General features: G+C 40.4%; 1 protein-coding gene across 3 annotated transcripts in view; it reads left to right on the top strand.

Annotated features, from left to right (window-relative positions):
* ASB5 (ankyrin repeat and SOCS box containing 5) overlaps nt 1–18,918 on the top strand; it is a 589,281-nt gene that overhangs the window by 286,740 nt on the left and 283,623 nt on the right. The window contains exon 1 of one of the 3 annotated variants that reach the window (XM_078677085.1): nt 982–1,500. The exons of the other annotated variants lie outside the window; for them this stretch is intronic. Coding sequence (XP_078533211.1) covers nt 1,362–1,500 — 139 coding nt within the window. The 5' untranslated portion in view covers nt 982–1,361. Of the gene's footprint in view, nt 1–981; nt 1,501–18,918 lie in introns of those variants that run through there. 3 annotated transcript variants of the gene reach the window in all.

The following is an 18,918-nucleotide window of genomic DNA, read 5'->3' as shown; positions in this document are numbered from 1 at the left end:
TCCTGTTTCTAGGTATGCGTGGTTGCTGTGATATGCACACATGTGACTCATCCACACAGTGAAGGGTCCTTCTTTAACTCTTGCAGCAGAGGTATCAGGCCTGCCAAGATACCTCTGAGCATAACTCTTCTTCCGTATCTCTCATGGAATGATATTGCTGTTTAAATCCATATCTCTATCACACCAATGAGAAAGGTGTATTCAAAATTGTAAGTGAACCAAAGATCTTGTTCCATAGTCTATCCAGGAAGGATAAGGGGTATTAACATCTGACCAGAATTTCAGGGAGGGCTAATCTTTGTGTAGATTCAGTAAACACAATCTGGAGGCACACATTAATCAAATCTGAAACCTGGCTTACAAAGACAAACAAAAGTAGTAATATTCTACACTGGGAACTAGTAATCATACTCAACCCTAACCATTTTACACATCGCTATCAACATGTACCTCCTTTGGAGATATAATCTAGCACCACATGAGGGACTCCAGCAGGTGTATTCATGGTGGAACTCCAGTTGGGCGATGAGAACATTATTTCAGAGGTGCTAAAGGGACTTCGGTAACACAGTACACCCGGATCTCTAATTAAGACACAAACAACTGCAAGTAATCCAAAAAACAAAGGTAATTTACAGGCAACCCCAACCTCCACCTCTGTACCTAATAAAGCGGAAGACATGAATGTACACTTTTCGGAGCTGTCCCACAGAAACGACAAAACTCTGTCAGTTTGTTACAAGACTTTAATGCTTTCCTTTATTCATTAATTTATCTTACACATAACATTTGTAGAGCATCTCTTGGAGCTAGAGATGGGGACATGTTTAGCAAAGTAAGCTGACTAGGGTGAATGCATCCGTTATGCAGTAGAACCCTGGCCGCCCGCCAGGTGCTCAGACAACAAACGAGCGTGTTCGAACAGTTCTCAGAACTGGCCTCCCCAGCAACGGAAGAATCACTGTTGACAGTCGAGCTCCCACTTGAACCACTACTTTTCTGAATATATATACGTTGTTGTGGCCGTGGTTACTAAAAGCAGCTCTGAAAAGAAAAATGTACTTTATTCGGTATTAAAATAAATACACTCTAGTTTAATTATAATCGCGGGAGTACAAAATTCCTCGCGCTGTAGCTGAGCGGATTCTTTTCTCCGATTTAAAAATAGAAAATGTTGGTGCAACGCTACCATCCCCCACCGTGCACACATTGGCTCTGTCGAGCAACTGTGGCTGAACGGATTTCACTGTTGTGGTCAGTCTGAGCCCCAGATCCAGCGTGGGAACCACAACTGCGCGAAAAGAAATAGGTCATTATCAAATCTCGACAGTTTTAGGACGATTACCTACTACAACAAGTATATGGATACTTTAGAGGGAGAAGGGGTGCACACCGGTGCTGGGAGCAATCGTGGCAGAGTCGGGACGAAAAGAGTACTCCCGAGAGTAGAGGAACTCCCCGCTAAGCGGAAAACCTGCTGGGCCATCCTCACCAGCCAAGGTCAGTACATGCCTGCGCTGTGCCCGACAGCATAAGGCCTTGAATGAACAAGTCACAGTGAAGCAATACACATTAACAGCTGTAGAATGTAATGTTCTGATTGTGAGGTGTTTAGCAACAAACAGTGCAGTGTTTGTTCAGGCATGTGCATGTGTCAGGATAAAGTGTGCAACGAATTATATAAGCAAATGTAAACGTTAAAATAACACATTTGATTGCAAATCGCTATGTGCGTTAAATATTCCCCCCTTAGTGAAATTTCGGAAGGTCAAACCTGCCGGAATTTAACAAAACCCGCATTTTATTTCCCCAAAACTCATGATAGATGTTATTTATCCCACCCACTAAATAACAAACCCTGCCGCATCTTTATGAGGTGCAATAAGGCACCACGATTGCGACGAACTCGAAATCGGGACTGGTGTCACTTGAATTTTAGTCTTGTGGTTCGGAGGAGTTAATAAAACACACTTCAATCAATCAATCAATCAAGGCATCTATAGAGCGCTCTACTCACCCGAAAGGGTCTCAAGGCGCTGTGGGGTGGTGGGTGGGTGCTGCTACTGCTCGAGCAGCCAGGTCTTGAGTAGCCTCCTGAAGGTCAGAAGGTCTTTGGTCTGCCGTAGGAGGATGGGGAGGGGATTCCAGGACTTGGCGGCGAGGTACGAGAACGATCTGCCGCCGGTGGACGTTCTTCGGATGCGGGGGACCGTGGCGAGGGCGTCGGAGCTGAGCTGGTAGTTTGGGGTGTAGAAGGTGAGTCGTCTGTTGAGATATGTTGGTCCGGTGTTGTGGAGTGCCATGTGTGTGTGGGTGAGGAGCTTGAATGTGATCCTCTTGTTGACAGGAAGCCAGTGCAGGTCTCTCAGGTGGGGGGTGATGTGGCTGTGGGCGAGGGATTTCAAGGATCAGGCGTGCGGAGGCGTTCTGTATTCGTTGCAGTTGTTTCAGCAGTTTTGCCGGGGCTCCTGCATAGAAGGAGTTTCCGTAGTCCAGCCTGCTGCTGACGAGGGCATGGGTGACCGTTCTTCTTGTGTTGGTGGAGATCCACCTGTAGATCTTTCGGAGCATGCACAGGGTGTTGAAACAGGAGGATGAGATGGCCTTGACTTGCTTGGTCATGGAGCGTGTTGAGTCGAGGATGAATTCCAGGTTGCGTGCATGGTCGGTGGGTGTCGGTGCTGCACCCAGGGCAGTCGGCCACCAGGAGTCAGCCCAGGTTGAGGGGGTGGAGCCGAGGATGAGGACCTCCTTCTTGTCCATGTTCAGTTTCAGACGTGTACACCTACCCATTACCCCATAAGGTCAAAATTCTCTGTATAGCCACCAGATGCTATGTACTTGTCTCTTCTTAAATTGGTGCAAGTTTGTTTTGCCAGAACTTGGAGCAGAACCCAATAACAATCCCTGGGAGATGGACCCATTCTCGCCACATTCCCTCCACCACAAATTTAACAATGTGCCAACTATAGCATGGTGGCGCTTTTGGAATGCAATGCCAATGGTACAGTATCTTATACTGTATCACGCCTGGTGAATATGTCTAGTTAATTTAGTTGTTTATTTGCCAAATGTCACCTGTAAGGTAGGTACCACAGGCACAAGAAAGGATCCCCGCAGAGAAGACACCAAACAAGGAGGTACAGCAGATGCACGTTTTATTCATTTTCCATGTTCAGCACTACAAGTCTGCGTCCAAGTCAAGAATACCGTTAACCCCGCAGCCCAGGTTTTATATCTCTTGCCTAGCCTCCCGTGCAGGCTCCCCAAGGTTAAATGTTAACAACCCATGCCATGGCATACGATCAGTTACTTCAACACAATGTATACCTATAGTCTGTGAGATGTGTCAGAGGAAGCAAAGTAAAGTGTGTCTCGCAAACTACCACAAGTGAGTATAAAGTGAGGCAGGAATATCCTACTATTGAGGATACCTGGGTATGACTTGACTGAGAATGCAAGCAGGAATACCGGTTCTGTATAAATTTTCTTTTATATGAAATTCTCTTTCACTCTGAACATTGCAGCAGCATTATCACACATATAATCTGGTCCTGAAGAAAGCCATTGATACACGTACAGTGATCTGGAGGCTGAAACATGTTGACCATGGAGTGACAGTGGTTTTAAATCCATACCACTGTGCTGTTTTCCTTTTAATCCTGTCAGGCACAACACACTAATAAAGTATTGATTTGTGATTGGACCTAGGCAGTTTTAACAACTTTCACTTACCTGTTCTCTTACAGCGCTGCACACCTCACTACACCCCACAGCTCACAATTGGGATTACCATCCTGGCCTCCATTGTTGAAAACATCTCTGAGCTCCTTCCTTAAAATACCCTCAGAAGTAGCAGCTCCCAATGTTGACTAGGTTTTCAACATTGGTAAGGAGGACCCAAATGATGAAGCATGTCACCTTCGGGTGAGTGAGGGATCTTATCCTTAAGGGATGCCTTGCCCTTCCCTTTTTCCTTTATACTCACTTGTGGTAGTTTGCGAGACACACTCCACTTTACTTTGCTTCCTCTGACACATCTCACAGACTATAGGTATACATTGTGTTGATATATTCGTATTTGGGATAATACCTACGGTCTATAAACGTCCCTTCTTGACCCCCAATCTACGGTAGTGTAACAATACGATCAGTTACTACCAGGCATTTTATGGTCACAATGTGTGTGTGTACCACAACAGGTGTCTCGCTTGTGAATAGAAATACTCAAACCGCTTTTCAAAGATAAATACCCAGTAAGGTTACGCATGGGCATCAACAGCGACAGCACACAAGGTGACAGTGAGGCACAACGCTCTTCCAGGCAAGCATCCAGGCACCCAAACATTCAATGCAAGACTCTCACACCAGATAAATACAACCCAGGTTACAACAGGCTACACCCAACATCACCCACTGATTGTCATCTAATTGTATTCTCAGTTCTCTTTCATAAGCCTCCTGGTAGAGCCATCTGTGGTGTGTGTGGTTTTTATTTTATAGAATCATGCTATAACTTGTGTCGTGCTGATTTGTCCTGCCACCCTACCTCAACTGGTGCTAGGTTTCTTGTCTCTCCTTGTCTTACTGGTTGTGCAACACAGCCTAAGGGGGAAATAATTAAAGTGGTGATAACTAAAACACTTCAGAGATCCTAAAATTCTATTTAACACAGATGAAGGACGTGATCATTTCATTGCGGGATGTATTGCTCAGTTTGAGGCATCCACATTCATTCTAAGAAAATATTTCAGCCCTAATCATGGGGTCAAACACTGAAAACCTAATAGGGTATGGAGATAGAAGGATGACTTGTGAGCCCCATTTCCTTGCCTATAAAGTGTCATACCCTCAGTGTTGCAGAGACCAGAGAATAGACAGGTAATGTTTCCCAACATTGTTCTTTTTCTTTTCTTTGTCATCCTTCAGCTTCTTTGTCAGTTATCTGATGTTGCCTAATAGTATTAGAACAGTGTTTCCCAACTATGGGTCGTGCAATACTATTTTTGGTGGGTTGTGAAAGTCCAAGCAATAACTAAAGATGCCTTTAAATTCTATATTGATCTTGTCACATTTGCTGGCCTTAAATGACATAGGTAAAATGTCAGACCATGCCTTCTGACAAAATGCTGCGTATGGATTTTTTAACATGGGGATTGGTGTTTACAAACTCTTCTCACATTACAGTCAGAAAAAAAAAAATTGTTAATTATGTTACTTTCTTGCTTGGGTGCTGAGAGTGTGAAAAACTGTAAAATGTCATTTTTATATAACATACAACATCATGTAAGTGCCTGTAAATGAACTAAACACACTTGGCAGTTCAGAAAGCAAATATGAGCCACTTGTTTTGTAATTCTGAAGTGAGATGGAAACAAAGAAAGATTGTAATACGACCAAAATAAATGAAGACACGTATTCTTGGTGATGCGCAAATGATCAATATTCACTGAAACCAGATTTCCACACATTATCATCATCCAGATGTAGTTGTGATAAATACATTGTAAGTAATGTATGTCCTCCTTAAATCAAATAAACGCATAACGAACTTGAGACCTTTGTGTTATTTTTAGTGCTATCCTACACACTTAAGTGCAATGAATGTTATTTTCATGGTCTTCTTTAGAACTGGTGATATACCCAGTTGTGGATCACATGCTTAGCATACTTGAATGGCGTGGTTATCTCTAGCCAAGTATTCAGCCTGGGGTTCACTTAATAGCACAGATATGGAGAAACTTTGATTGGCAATTTCAACCATGAACATAGTAACTTTAAATTAATCCCTCCTAAATCTAGCCCCTTTATCTTGTCATTGTTAATGATGAAGTGTGCTAAAGGTTCCAAGGTAAGTGCCAATGATAACAATGGGGCCGATTCACAGAACTAATCTGAGATAAAATGCTAAACTCACTACTTTTGGTATTCACAGAAGGCATTTAGTAAGCATTTAGTAGTAGTGAAGTTAGGACTCCTAACTTTACTACAACTAAATGCCTTTTGTGAATACTGAAAGTCATAAAGTTGGTATTTTGTCTAAGTTTAGTAGTAGTAAAGTTAGGAGTCCTAACTTTACTACTACTAAATGCCTTCTGTGAATACCAAAAGTAGTAAGTTTAGGATTTTATCTCAGATTAGTTCTGTGAATCAGCCCCCAGGAGAGTAGGCATCCATGTCTGCTGCCTAAATTTATATCTGCCTTTCCGCATGAGAGTAAATTTGTTTGGTTTGTGCCATGGGGACTGATAAATGGTTAGTACACATCTTACGGACCACTCTTGAGACCCATCAGCCTCAGCCTGTCCCCCACAAAGGCCCAGTCTACCCTGGAAAATTGGAATCCAGTGATAACTTAACAACCTTCTTGACCTGCTTTTTGAAAACATCCATCAAAAGAATACTTTTTTGTGTTGTCACTTGCTCTTCAGTTTTAATTAAAGCCCGATTGGTCTGTCTGTTTAATGGTGTATTAGCTAGCCTGCATTTGAAAGTCTTTATAGATATCTATCAATATAATTTGAGGAGCCAGATGGGCCGCTATGAAGAGCGCAAGGTTTGGCTCATTATTGGAATTGATAACCAACAAGATTGCATAATTGATGGTGTTGCAGCATTTGACGTAGACTTACACCATCTTAACCAGCACCAAGAGGACGCCCTTACATTCAACCTTTAGTTAATAACATGCACAGAACTGATCTACATTTTTCAACCACTGGAAAGTCTCTATGTTTGGTTTCCACTGCTTCTAGCACCTCCTTGAGTCTGGAGACTAGTGAGTCTCTCATTTTCTGTAGCCAAACTGCCTCAGTAAAAAAGTATGTGCGGAAAATTACCTTAAGGACATCACACCCCAACATATTTCCACAAATTCCCCATCTCGTTTGTTGCCATGTGTCATTTCTTCTGTGTGTTATTTTACGTACTGTCAATGGATCTTTGAGTAGCGCGTCATTTAATCTTCAGTTGTTGCATTTCTGTTTTATCTTCCTCGACACCCACATTAAGGCACAAGGGAATGGGGCGTGGTCATAACTTTTTTTAAGCCGCTTGAAACTTGATGAACATTGTTTTGTATACTAAATTATACTTGAAATTGAAGCTACTGATAAGAACAGTGAAAAAAGCTTTGAGGGTTGCGGTTTCTGGCTTGCAATTAGTGGGGTGTTTGTAAAAAAGTGTTTATTAATTCATAGATAAAACGTTTACAAAACTGGGTACAACAGAAATTGATTTGGTTTATTCTGAATTATCTGTACTTTAAAATATGGTGTATGATTATGTAGTTTATAAACGCTTTTCACATTTGATATTATAACAATTATCTTGTGGAAAAGATTTAGTATTTGCATCAGTTTCATTAGCTTGTATTTTAGGCCAATTTAAACTGATCTTTTATGTTGAATTCATTGAAATAATTGTTAATACTTATGTATATTGTATTGTTTTGTTCGTATATTGTTATGATTTAAATTAATCAAAGCAATAAAAACAAATCTTTGTGACTTTAAATTTGTTTAGACGGTTTTAAAAAAAATCAGTTACATGTATAACATAAATTAACAGGTATATACATTGAAACATTCTTTTATGTTGTGCTAGATATCTGTTTCATTTTCTTCACTGTTGTTTTTCACGCACACATCCCAAACCAACAATAAACCATTCTCAACTAAACATTACAGATTTGATAATCAACCCTATACTCCACATGTTGTATTGTAGGGAGGGTGGGGAATGCTTCTATGATGTAATATCGAGATAAATAATATCAGCATACAAACATTTCATTAAAAAATAGAGAACACAAATATCTGCATCCTATACGTTAAATATAGAAACACAAATATCAAACACAAAAATATAACCTTAAACAATATCTAATATATCTAAATATTAAACACAAAAATAAAGAAATACTAAACATTGTCAAAAGATTATTAAATTCACAAAATCAAAATTATTGTGAAATAAAACATCTCTATAAATCATTTCCAATATGTATTTATACATATTTCTTTAAAACTAAATATATAAATAAATTAAACGAAGGATGATTAAACACGCATAAATAGCATTTAACATATAAGGTATAAAAAGAATGACATTTCAAATTGCTTACTTATCAACCAATGAAATTAAACTTTCCCAATCTAAAAAAAGGTACAACAAAGAAACAAACAAGGCAGAAAAATCCACAACTGCTGGAAAGTGTCACTTTGCCCAACTGAAACTACAGCCTAAAAGGTTACAATGCATGCAATAAATGAAATTAAATATGCCCAGTTTTGTAAAACAAATTACAAATATATGTGAAAAAATAACAAAAAAGAAAATATTTAAAAATGCTTGAATACACCCTATTTCATTACTACATGTACGACCCGATTCTACAATATGCACCCCAAATAAAATAAAGATGACAATATATTAAATAAAACAATTATACTACCAATTATGTGGAAAATTATTTAAAAAAACATCATAAACAACATTATAAACAATGATATTTAGAAAATGTATATTATATATATATATATATATATTATATTTATTAAATGTATATTAACTGCAATGATATAAACATTTTATATGAAAATATTGTATCTCTACTTGAGATAAAATATCCCACAATATTAATGACATCACAATATTACAGAAGCAATATTGAAGACTGACAGTATTTTAGTATTACATCTTTTTGTTTATTGAGCAGCAAAGAAAAACATTGCAACAAGCCCCGCGACCGGAGCTTACAGCGGCACAAAGCGGTTGAAAACCATGCAATAGCGTACACATGGTGAAACCAGGCTTCAAATGCAAGCGTTAACACAGCAAGCCGCCTACAACCCATCCGGGCCGGCCGCGTCTTAAGGGCTAAAAGACAGGTGCATGCTGCTAAAAGACAGGTGCATGCTGCTGACAGTATTTTAAACAAGATATAAAGGTAGAACACTAGAACACCAGGGGAACAGCAGTGTAGGTGTTAACCACAATTTCTTCCTGTCTGCAGGTTCTTGTGCAGTTGCCATAGAGCCTTTTTTTCTCTTTCCAGTGTAAAGCCTGATTCTCAGCACTGGTCCATTGCACCATTTCACAACTGTGTTACACCTTCTACTGGGTCAGGGGGATTTCAATACCATTGCTATGGCTGTCCCTGTTAATAGCAATAAAACAGCCAAGAACTTTGTCCCAGCTCTCAAACTCCCTTAAGGATGATGAACAGTCCCAATATGAAAAATTTTCAAAACTACAATGTACTTAACCCCTTCGCTGCGGGGTTTATTTTCCCGCTGTGCTGGGTGGGAGGGGGGCGCGCACGGCACCCGCATGCTCATGACGAGCTGAGCTCGTCATGAGGCATGGCGCTCCTGTGCTCATCACGAGCTCAGCTCGTCACAGGTGCATTACCTGCCGTGGAACGCTCAGCACAGCAGGGGAATTATCCCCGCATGCGAGCGTTCCACGGCTCATGACGAGCTCAGCTCGTCATGAGCACCGGAGCGCCGTGGCTCATGACGAGCTCAGCTCGTCATGAGCATGGAAGAGGTCAATTCTTTCTGGCTTGTGTGCCTCCGAGCAGAGATCTCTGTTTCACTGTGTATCTTTGAGTCTCACGTCCTCTAGCCGGGATTTGAACCCAACTGAGATGGCTATAGTCCATCATCTCATTGCTGAATTTGAGCTTTTTGAGCATACATCACCAAGTTAAGGACCCCTGCTTCAAGCAAAGGGCCTGTATAACAAACCAAGTTTACCTGCAAATCTTCTCTCAAGTATTTGTTGTTCATTGTCATGCGCATAAATGAACGCCATTGACAATTGTGACCCTTGCTTTGCCCCATTTAAACTTATGCCTTACCCTTTTATATCCTTTGTATATGCATCTACAATATACTGAAAACATCTACCCATCAAAATGCACATACCTGCAGGCAGCCACCGAGGGAACTTTCGGGATCTGCAGCAGGTGTGTTTCCTGGAGGTAACATATGCCATTTTTAACCTGGGGTAACTCATTCAATATGGCAAACCATTTGCCAGCTTATTTAGGCCTTAACGCGTTATATGTTGTCTCATTAATTGTGCGTGGAAGAGTGGGGGTCATGCTTGACAGCCACCTCTCTCTGTGACTTCTTTATCTCCCCTTTCCTCTGTGTTCCTCTGTGTCTCCCAAAAAGTAACAAATGTACCTTTGGTTTTGGAAGAGAACTCCCACTCTTTTCACCATAGATCCCCCATTTCCAACTCCGGAACCAAGCTTACTTGAGTAAATAACCCCCATTCTCCAAATAACATAACCCCAAACCTTGTTAGGTCCAAGCTCTAGCAATTGATATCAAGATAATGACATCTCTGTCAGGAGCCCTTCCACAGAGGTCTGTGCAATTGATTAATCCTGGAGCTCTGCTACTCTGCCCACCACACAGGTGTAAAAGGCTTACTTGAGGAGATTGCCAGACAGTGCCTGATGACAGTCACTGCAGCAATTAAGGTATGTCAGAATGCCTTGTTGCATGCTGCCTGGCTGAGGCCACCCTGTGGGGGCTGCCCTGTGGTCATCCTACTTGCATAAGTGGTCACTGGCTGAGAAATGCATAGTAACCACAACCACAGCTGCCCAGGGTGATGCTCTCTGGGAATTTGTGACATATGTCAGGTGCCTTCCTAATGCTTCAGTGTCTATGTGTGGCACACAGCATGAGGAAAGGGATTGATATGGATGATATGCATCAGGAGTGTTGAGATATCTTCCATAGGCATCAATAGAGGAAGAGGTTGGACCTCATAGTTCCGCTGGAGACATGTTTTGTTCTGCGATGATCTGAGTGATTAGACTGCAACCATACTACAGACCAGTTGCGGCTGGCATGAGTCGTGGGTGGGTGGGCGGGCAGGGCAGCCGTGTGGGGTTCGCCTGGGGAGGTTAATAAAAAAAAAATATAAACTTACCTTCCTGGGTCCAGTGCAATCTTAGTTCCTGGCCGTGTCCCGCGGAACAGGAAGCAGGCAGCCTTCCTCCCCTCCCCTATGCCATTTACAATGCTGCAATGGACGGCGCCCAACCAGAAGCCTATGAGGAGGCAATTTTCTCCATGTGGGCTGCATGCAGCCTTCATGGAGAAAAGGGAAAGTTCCATGACTGGTTTGGTCGGCCCCAGAGGGCAGACCAAACACTCAGGGCCCACAGCATTAGGCAAGCCACTCCTCCCCTGGTTTCGAGCTGACCCGCCCACCCCCAACCAAGCACTTCTGCTTTCTCGCAGTGCGAGAAGCACAAACGTAAAATGGTAGTTTTACCATTTTATGTTTCTGCTTCTCGCACTGTGAAAAAGCAGTGGGGTGACACTCCTCTGCCCTAATGGAGGGGCCGCCCCTGCTACGGACCATCAATACCAGCAGCCATGTGGTATGAAAAGTGAGCATCCAACCAGCTGTAAGCATAACTTTCTCAGATTAGCAAGAAAGGCATGTCGTTTACCAGAAAAATAATATTTGTCACTGCATATTGAGGGACACAACTCAGCTGGGCCCATGCTTGGATTTTATTGTTTCTGATGGGCGTTAATGGGTTTACAGAGGACTACCAATGACTTGTTTGGCATGCTAGTTAGTCGAGGATTTTCTCCGCAAACTACCTTTCTTGCTGATTGTAAGTCTCATTGTGTTACTTTATAATGTAAAAAATCCTTAAGTTCTCATGTATTGAAACCCTTATTATGTAAAACACTCTGTAACCAATTTGGGTCTTCTTCATGGTATATAATACTGCAAATAAATAAATAAAATAGGCTTGGTTCATAACTTTCTATTAGAAGTGAGCGTGTCTCAGCTCACCAATCTTCATAGTGGTGTTCCACTATTTACCAATACTTTCCTCCATCCAGGATTTGGAGCCTGTCCTGAGCCTTACCCAACCACTTCCATGCTCAAGTAACACAAAAAGGATATTGTGTACCATGCACCAGTTGGTGCCAGTGTCTTTAAGCTTCAAAGGTACGATGTGGCCAGGGCCGGACTGGGTACCGGGCTTTCCTTAATAAATAATAGAAAGAGGTTCCTATTCCCAATACTAAAAAGAAAGGGTTTTATTCAAGTAAAGCCAGCCTTATTGTACTTACAGTTATTAAATGATCCGAATGAGATTTTTTATATAGCCAGTTTTCTTGTGGCAGCTGTTAGACTGAGGAATAGCCGTGAGAAAAGTCCACAACTAACGGGGTTTTAGATTACTTGCTTTTTATCCTTTTTAAACTATTTTTAATTACGAGCAAAATTTTAATGCTGTGTATATTGAATTCTCTGGATGCACTGTCACTTTTCCCTTAAAAATGCACTGCTTTTGATGAGTACTGTATCGCACCTTTTGCACAAAGACTGTCGTGGCTGGATTACATTACATCACATTGTATTTTAGGTACTGTATTTTGTATTCCTGCATGTATATGTTTGTATGCTTGTGCTGTACTTTTATTGTTTTAATTTAACCGAATAAAGTGGTTTGATGATGATGATAATAAATAATACAAAACAAATGTTTAAGAAAGTAGGATTTAAAGCTATTTGTTTTGCAATGGAAGACCCACTAAAACAAAAGAGCAAGTGGCTTGAATTCCAACTGCCAGTGGTTATTTAGGACAGCTATTGAAGAGGTGGGCTTACCCTTTCCAAGACCTATATGAAGTGCTCAGATAGGCCACAAGGGGGAGATGCCTCTGGGTGGGAGAAAGGGTAATTGATACTCAGACTTTTTGCTTCACAGAAAAGTGGAGAATAAACTTAAGAGGATGGGGATGAGAGAAGCAGAAGGGACATATGCTACATGGTGGGAGAAAGAATACTGTATGCCCTGCTTTTCTACTTCACAGGATACCTCAGTCTATCAGGACAAGTGATTTCCTGGGAAGTAAAGGGGAGAATGGAACTCTCATTGACTGGCGGAAAGGCCTTAAGGGGCACACTATCACACCTCGGAGGAATGATGAGAAAGATTAAATGAGACACAAGTGAAGAGTTGGCAGATGGGAAGACTAATGAATGTTAATTCATATTCCCACAGCAAAGTGATGTACAGTTTCAGTCCTGGAAAACAATAAAGTTCTCTGTGGCAACCTTTACTGGACCTTCAGTGTTTTGATGAGAGGAGTGTCGCAAGTGGTTTTAGAAGTGGGATTAAATTCACCAGCATACATTGGAGATTTTAATTCAGCAACTAGAAGAAGGCCAACAACAGTTCACTCAAGCACTACTAGCACACCAACAATAGGCTCAAGTACATTATAGTTAGGCTATCAGGTTTTAGGTTTAAACCTATAATAACTAATAAAACCCCACCAAAAGGAAAATAGTCATCACCAGTGTAAACATGAAAACACTGAAAAAACATCTTTGCAACCACAAACTAAGTGCCTTTCAAATAAAGGAAAAGAAGAGTGGGAGAGTAATTTTTATTGCTACCTGAAGGGGCCAATACAATGTAACTTTGTTATATAAGCCATCAGCAAGAAAGACTGGGCTAACATTATACTGCTTGAGTTTTGTTGTTTAGGGATGTCACTAAAATATTGTCTCCTCTTCCTACTGCTTTTTTTCAGTTTTATGGACTTTGGTGTAAAGATGCAGTGTTTAGAAGCAAGTTTTAGGTCTTATTTAGTCATTTTATACACTGTAGAGAAACAAGAAATATCAAAATCATAGTTGATATTTTGGTTACATTTGGTTTCAAGGATAGGTAAAATGGCTAGTTTCATAAGAATATTTCCCAACATGTACCTTCACATTTACCCACAGGCAGAGAATGGGTGCAATCCTTTGATACATTTAGACCTGTAATTTCTAGCAAGTCAGTATTGATTGTAGGTGAATAGCCAAACACCCCAGGCGTTAAACATTCAATGCAAGGTTTAGTGGCAGTCAGATGTGAAAATAATGTTGTCACCAAGCATCTGAGAATGTGGTGAAAACATGACACCAGACGTTTGGTAAACATGGAACGCAGTGTCACTTGAAATGCTGCTGCAAAAAGTTCCTGCCAAGTTCAATAAAGATTGGAGTGATATTGTTTGTATTTGCAGTAATTCATCTACATATATGAAAAAGGTGTATGATGACCTGTCAAAATCGATACCTCAGCTAAAGTGCTTCCCTGTAAGAGATCCTTGTCACTTGCAAGATGGTTTGCTGAAAGCATCTTTACAATCTTCAGAGTTATTGAAGAATGCTATTGACCTCGTGGTCCATTCTGGTGCACTGTTTAAATATGCCTTGGAACTAAAATGTAAATATTTATAATGTTGTGCTTTGTGTGGCATCAAAGAAAGAGTCATCCTAACTATGTCATTTAGCCGGTGGTTCTCAGTCCTAGAGACTGTGAATGCTATATTATCCATATGGCGACCGTTTACGGAATTTTTGCTTAGTGATGATGTCAAAGACAAGACATGTGATGATCTTTGGCCACATATTGATAGTGATGTGAAAAAAGTACAGTCTACTACATGCTTATATTTTTACAGCAAAACATTACTGCTGTAGTGGACATAATCAAAATACTAGAGTCGGAAAACACTCTTGTGTACCAAGTGTTCAGCGTAATTGGTGTAGATGTGAAACATCTCCTTGAGAATAGGCTGAGTGACACTTTTTGTGACTTTGACACTGTAACATACTCCATGTTAGAATTCTTGCCACTTGGTAAGCAAAGAAATTTTGAGGAGCAATTCAGGTACATTTATTTTACAGTGTATGGGAAATGGCTTGCAATGATGCATAGAAAATATCTCTTCACCACCATGACATTTGAAGTTAATAAAGCCTCACAGAGGTACACTGCACAAGTTCTAGATCCGTTCTGAAATTTCTCTAGACTTTGAAAAGTACTGCTTTTTTTAACCGCTTCAATAACTGAGGGCATATGTGCCCAATTCAAGGCATATGTTGCAGAACATGTCCTAGAGAATTACGATATTCAAGTGCATGGAAAGCTATGTCATTGGCTTGAGTTAGAAAATTGTGTACTGGCTGTTTTGGTGTTGCCTCAAGTGGCAATGTTGAGAAGGTTTTTTCAAAGATAGACGTTTACATAGGAAGGAAAGAGCAAGCATGCATGGCCAAAGACTCACTAAAGAAGTATTGTATGGTGTACTACAATAAGTTTGATTTGTAAAAATGTATTTGGACCTTATATATCCTGTACACATGCACTATCAGTGCAGAAAGCAAGCAATAATTAAAAGCAAAACATTGCATAAACACCGGAATAACACTGTTTATGTTGTTTTTAATAGCGCGAAAATGTATACTGATAACAACAGTTTCTTTTAAGGTATTGAGAAAAATGAAAAAACCCCACCAGAATTGAACAAAAATAGAAAATGAAAACAGGAAAGCCTAGTTATAGAGGTGCTTGTACCTCTACCCGTTCATTCCACAGTGCTTCAGTTGGCCCATACTTATCTGACCAGAAGTCATCAGGGGCCAGAAAAGATTCAGAGCCTAATGTTACAAAGGTTCTTTTGGACAGGTAGCCACTCTGAAATCGCTCAATATTGTAAAAAGTGTCCAGTCGCTCAGCTGAGGACACCTTTAAATGTACCAAAAGAGCCATTACATTCACTGCCAGTCATCAGTGGATTGGAATGAACTTAGTTGGTTTAATATAATCATCTGAAAGAGCCCACATGAATATTCTGGTAATGGTGGATTATGCTACAAGGTGCACAGAGGATTTTATTTAGAGGAACTACAACTGCACACCTCTGTGACATCCTTATATCATCCTTAGCCTGAGTGGGGCTGTCAGAGAGTAATAAGGATTAGGGTACCAGTGTTTTTGTCATCCTTGATTAAACATCTGCTGCCCAGTACAACATATTAGACACATTAAAACCCCCATATATCATATGCAGAGAGAATGTTTTGGTACAGACTATAAAAAAAACCATTAACCAGGTGTTGTGTAAGGTTATAAGCCTCGACGGCAAAGCATGGGACAAATTATTACCTCTCGAAATGTTAATGCTCAAATGTATCCTTCAGGCAGGGTGTCAGGGGGTTGCTTGATACTACTCTTTCAATGGAATCCCAATCGAGGAAACTTTCGGCCAATTGTTACGACCTTCAAAGAATGCTTAGGAAAATTGTAGCTTTTCTCCCCCAACTTTCTAGAAGGCTCGTTGTCTGGACATTGGTCCTAATGCGACTGCACTATGGCAGATCTCTGTATTTGAGTGCATCTCGATACGTAATTAAGAGGCCTCAAGTTATACAAAATGCAGCGGTATGCCCCCTTTTTAAAAATTTGTAGATATAAACCGGTCCAGAATGCCTGGGAAATGCTTTACTGACTCCTAGTCAATCAACACAGGGAGTTTAAGGCTCTGTCTTTTGTCACATACAGCATTCCACCCTAAAGGCCTGCCACTATAGCAAAACATACTGCAGACTTAGACACCAGGGAGGGCTCTGAGAACAACAAATGTGCAACTCATGAGGGTTCCAAACGTTTGCTGGATGAGATGCAGAGGGCGTTCTTTTGCCTATCTTGCCCCTAAACTATGGAAGTCCTTGCCGAATAGGTTGCACCTGATGAATAATGAACATACCTTCAGGAAGTCCCTACATACCTGGCTGTTTGGAAATTAGTCTGTTCTTTTGGCCTGTAATCACTAAGTAACGCTTGTTGTCAGCAAGTATGAGCTGAATGCTAGCTCTGGGATGCTTGCGGGTAGCCATGCACTTTACAAATCCAATAGAAATTAATAGACTGGAAAAGGCCCCTACTGATTTAAGGCCTTCTCTTCAGCCTTCAGTCTTGGGTCAACAACCAAGACATTACTGGATATGGCTGAAGAAGAATGGGAGGATGAAGAGAAGAAAAGTACAACTCTAGTCCAGTATGTACTATCCTTACAGGAATGTTTGGAGAATATGTCCCCAGTAAGAACTCTCAGTAGCAGACAAGTACTAGTAGAATAATCTCCCATCATTGCAGAGCAGAAACGAAACTTATTTGAACTAATAGAAACAAGAGATGTCTTTTCCGCCTTCTGGGAAAACCCACCACTATAAAACATACAATTGAGACAACTGAGCACCCTAGAGTTTGAATAAGACCGTACTAAATTACTTAACCTAGGAGAAATGTTGTGCAACAGCAAGTGGAAACTGTGCTAAAATTGAAGTTCATTTAACCTTCATACAGTAACTGGTCCTCCCCTATTGTTCTAGTCCCCACATCTGATTCAAGTATTCACTTCTATTCTAACTTTCCACAAGTTAACAGTTTATCTTCTTTTGAGGTTTGCCCCATTTCCCGAATGGATGAGTTCATTGAGAAGTTAGGAAAAGCCACATTTATTAGTGCACTTGACCACACTAAGGGATACTGGCAGGTTACCCTATGACAGTGCCTCCCATACTTTTAGAACCACAATATAATTTTTAGAAATTTCATGACCAACCTAGCCGTTAATGGACATGAATAGGGTGATTTTTGTAATGGAACTAAAGCATTCTATGGTACAACACTGTTATTTATAGACAGCACATTTTTCATTGAAGTAGCAACTACATTTGCACAGACATGCCGTTTTACTGATAAAGTTATATTGCAAACAAATGATAATGTGTGGAAATCAGGTTTCAATGAATATTTATAATTTGTGCATCACCAAGAAAAATATCTTGATTTGTTTCCATCACACTTCAGAATCATAAAAAAGTGCTTCATTTTTGCTTTCCTAACTGAAGAAAGTGTCTCATTTATTTACTGGTATTTACATTTTGCATTATAAGAAAATTACATCCTAAAGCCTTTTCTTTCACACTCGTTGTACCCCAGCAAAATTGGCACATAATTCACTTTACTTTTCTTTCTGGAGCGGAGTTCGTATACACCACTCCCCATTTTAAAAACATAAGCAGCAATTTGTTATAAGACGTAGCCTGACATTTGACCTCCATCATTGAAGAGCATCAATTATGACAAGCTAAATATAGAATTAAAGGCATTTTTATTTATTGCTTGAACTTTCATGCAACACCAAAAATCGGCTCCTGATCCACAGTCTGGGAAACACTGCCCTAAGAGCAAGAGACTGCCACAAAAAAGCATTTTCATCTCTAAATGGACGGTATCAATTCAGGATTCTTCATTTTGAATTGCTTGGGACACCTGCCACTGTTCAGAGACTGAATATACTGATTGATACTAATTTGGACCTTCATCAGTCTTGTTCATTCACACACTTGGATGATATTTTGATCTGTGGGGACAAAATCAACATCTGGGGACTTTCTTGAAAGTCATAGAGGAAGTTGGGCCCATGGTGAATCCTTCAAAATCTACACTACATCAAAAGAGGTCTATCTTATCTTTGGACAGTGGTTTAGTTTGAACACAAAAAAGTAGGACCCTTAGATTTAATTCCCGGTCAACCATAAACAAGAATGCATGGGCATTCTTAGGTTTAGTTTAAGTTGGATATTACCAAAGATGTATTCCCTGATTTGCTGATGTAGCTGCTCCTCTCATGATCTCATCAAAAAATGTCTTTTAGACTTTACAAATGGCTCTTATATTTGAACCAGTTTTGCATTTTCCACATTTTTATTAGACTTTTTTTCCTTCATACTGAAGCATCAGAAGTGGGGTTGGCTGCAGTAGTGTCACAGAAATTTAGTGGATGGCCTCATACAATCATTTCTAATAACTGGAACCACTCTAATACAAACTGGCCTACGCCACTCTGAACAAACAGTTCTTGACTCTGAAATGATCTGTTGAGTCTCTCGGATACTACCTAATTGGGAGACATTTTCAGTCAATACTGACCAAGCCCCACTATCCTGGTTGACTCAAAAAAAGACAGTAATCAACAGGCTCTTCACTGGTTCTTTCTTTTTTCTATTACA

Source organism: Lissotriton helveticus, chromosome 2_1, assembly GCF_964261635.1.
Source record: "Lissotriton helveticus chromosome 2_1, aLisHel1.1, whole genome shotgun sequence".
NCBI classification, from domain to species: Eukaryota; Metazoa; Chordata; class Amphibia; order Caudata; family Salamandridae; genus Lissotriton; species Lissotriton helveticus.
The sequence above is the reverse complement of the archived record's forward strand: the minus strand, read 5'-3'. Positions and strand labels throughout refer to the sequence as shown.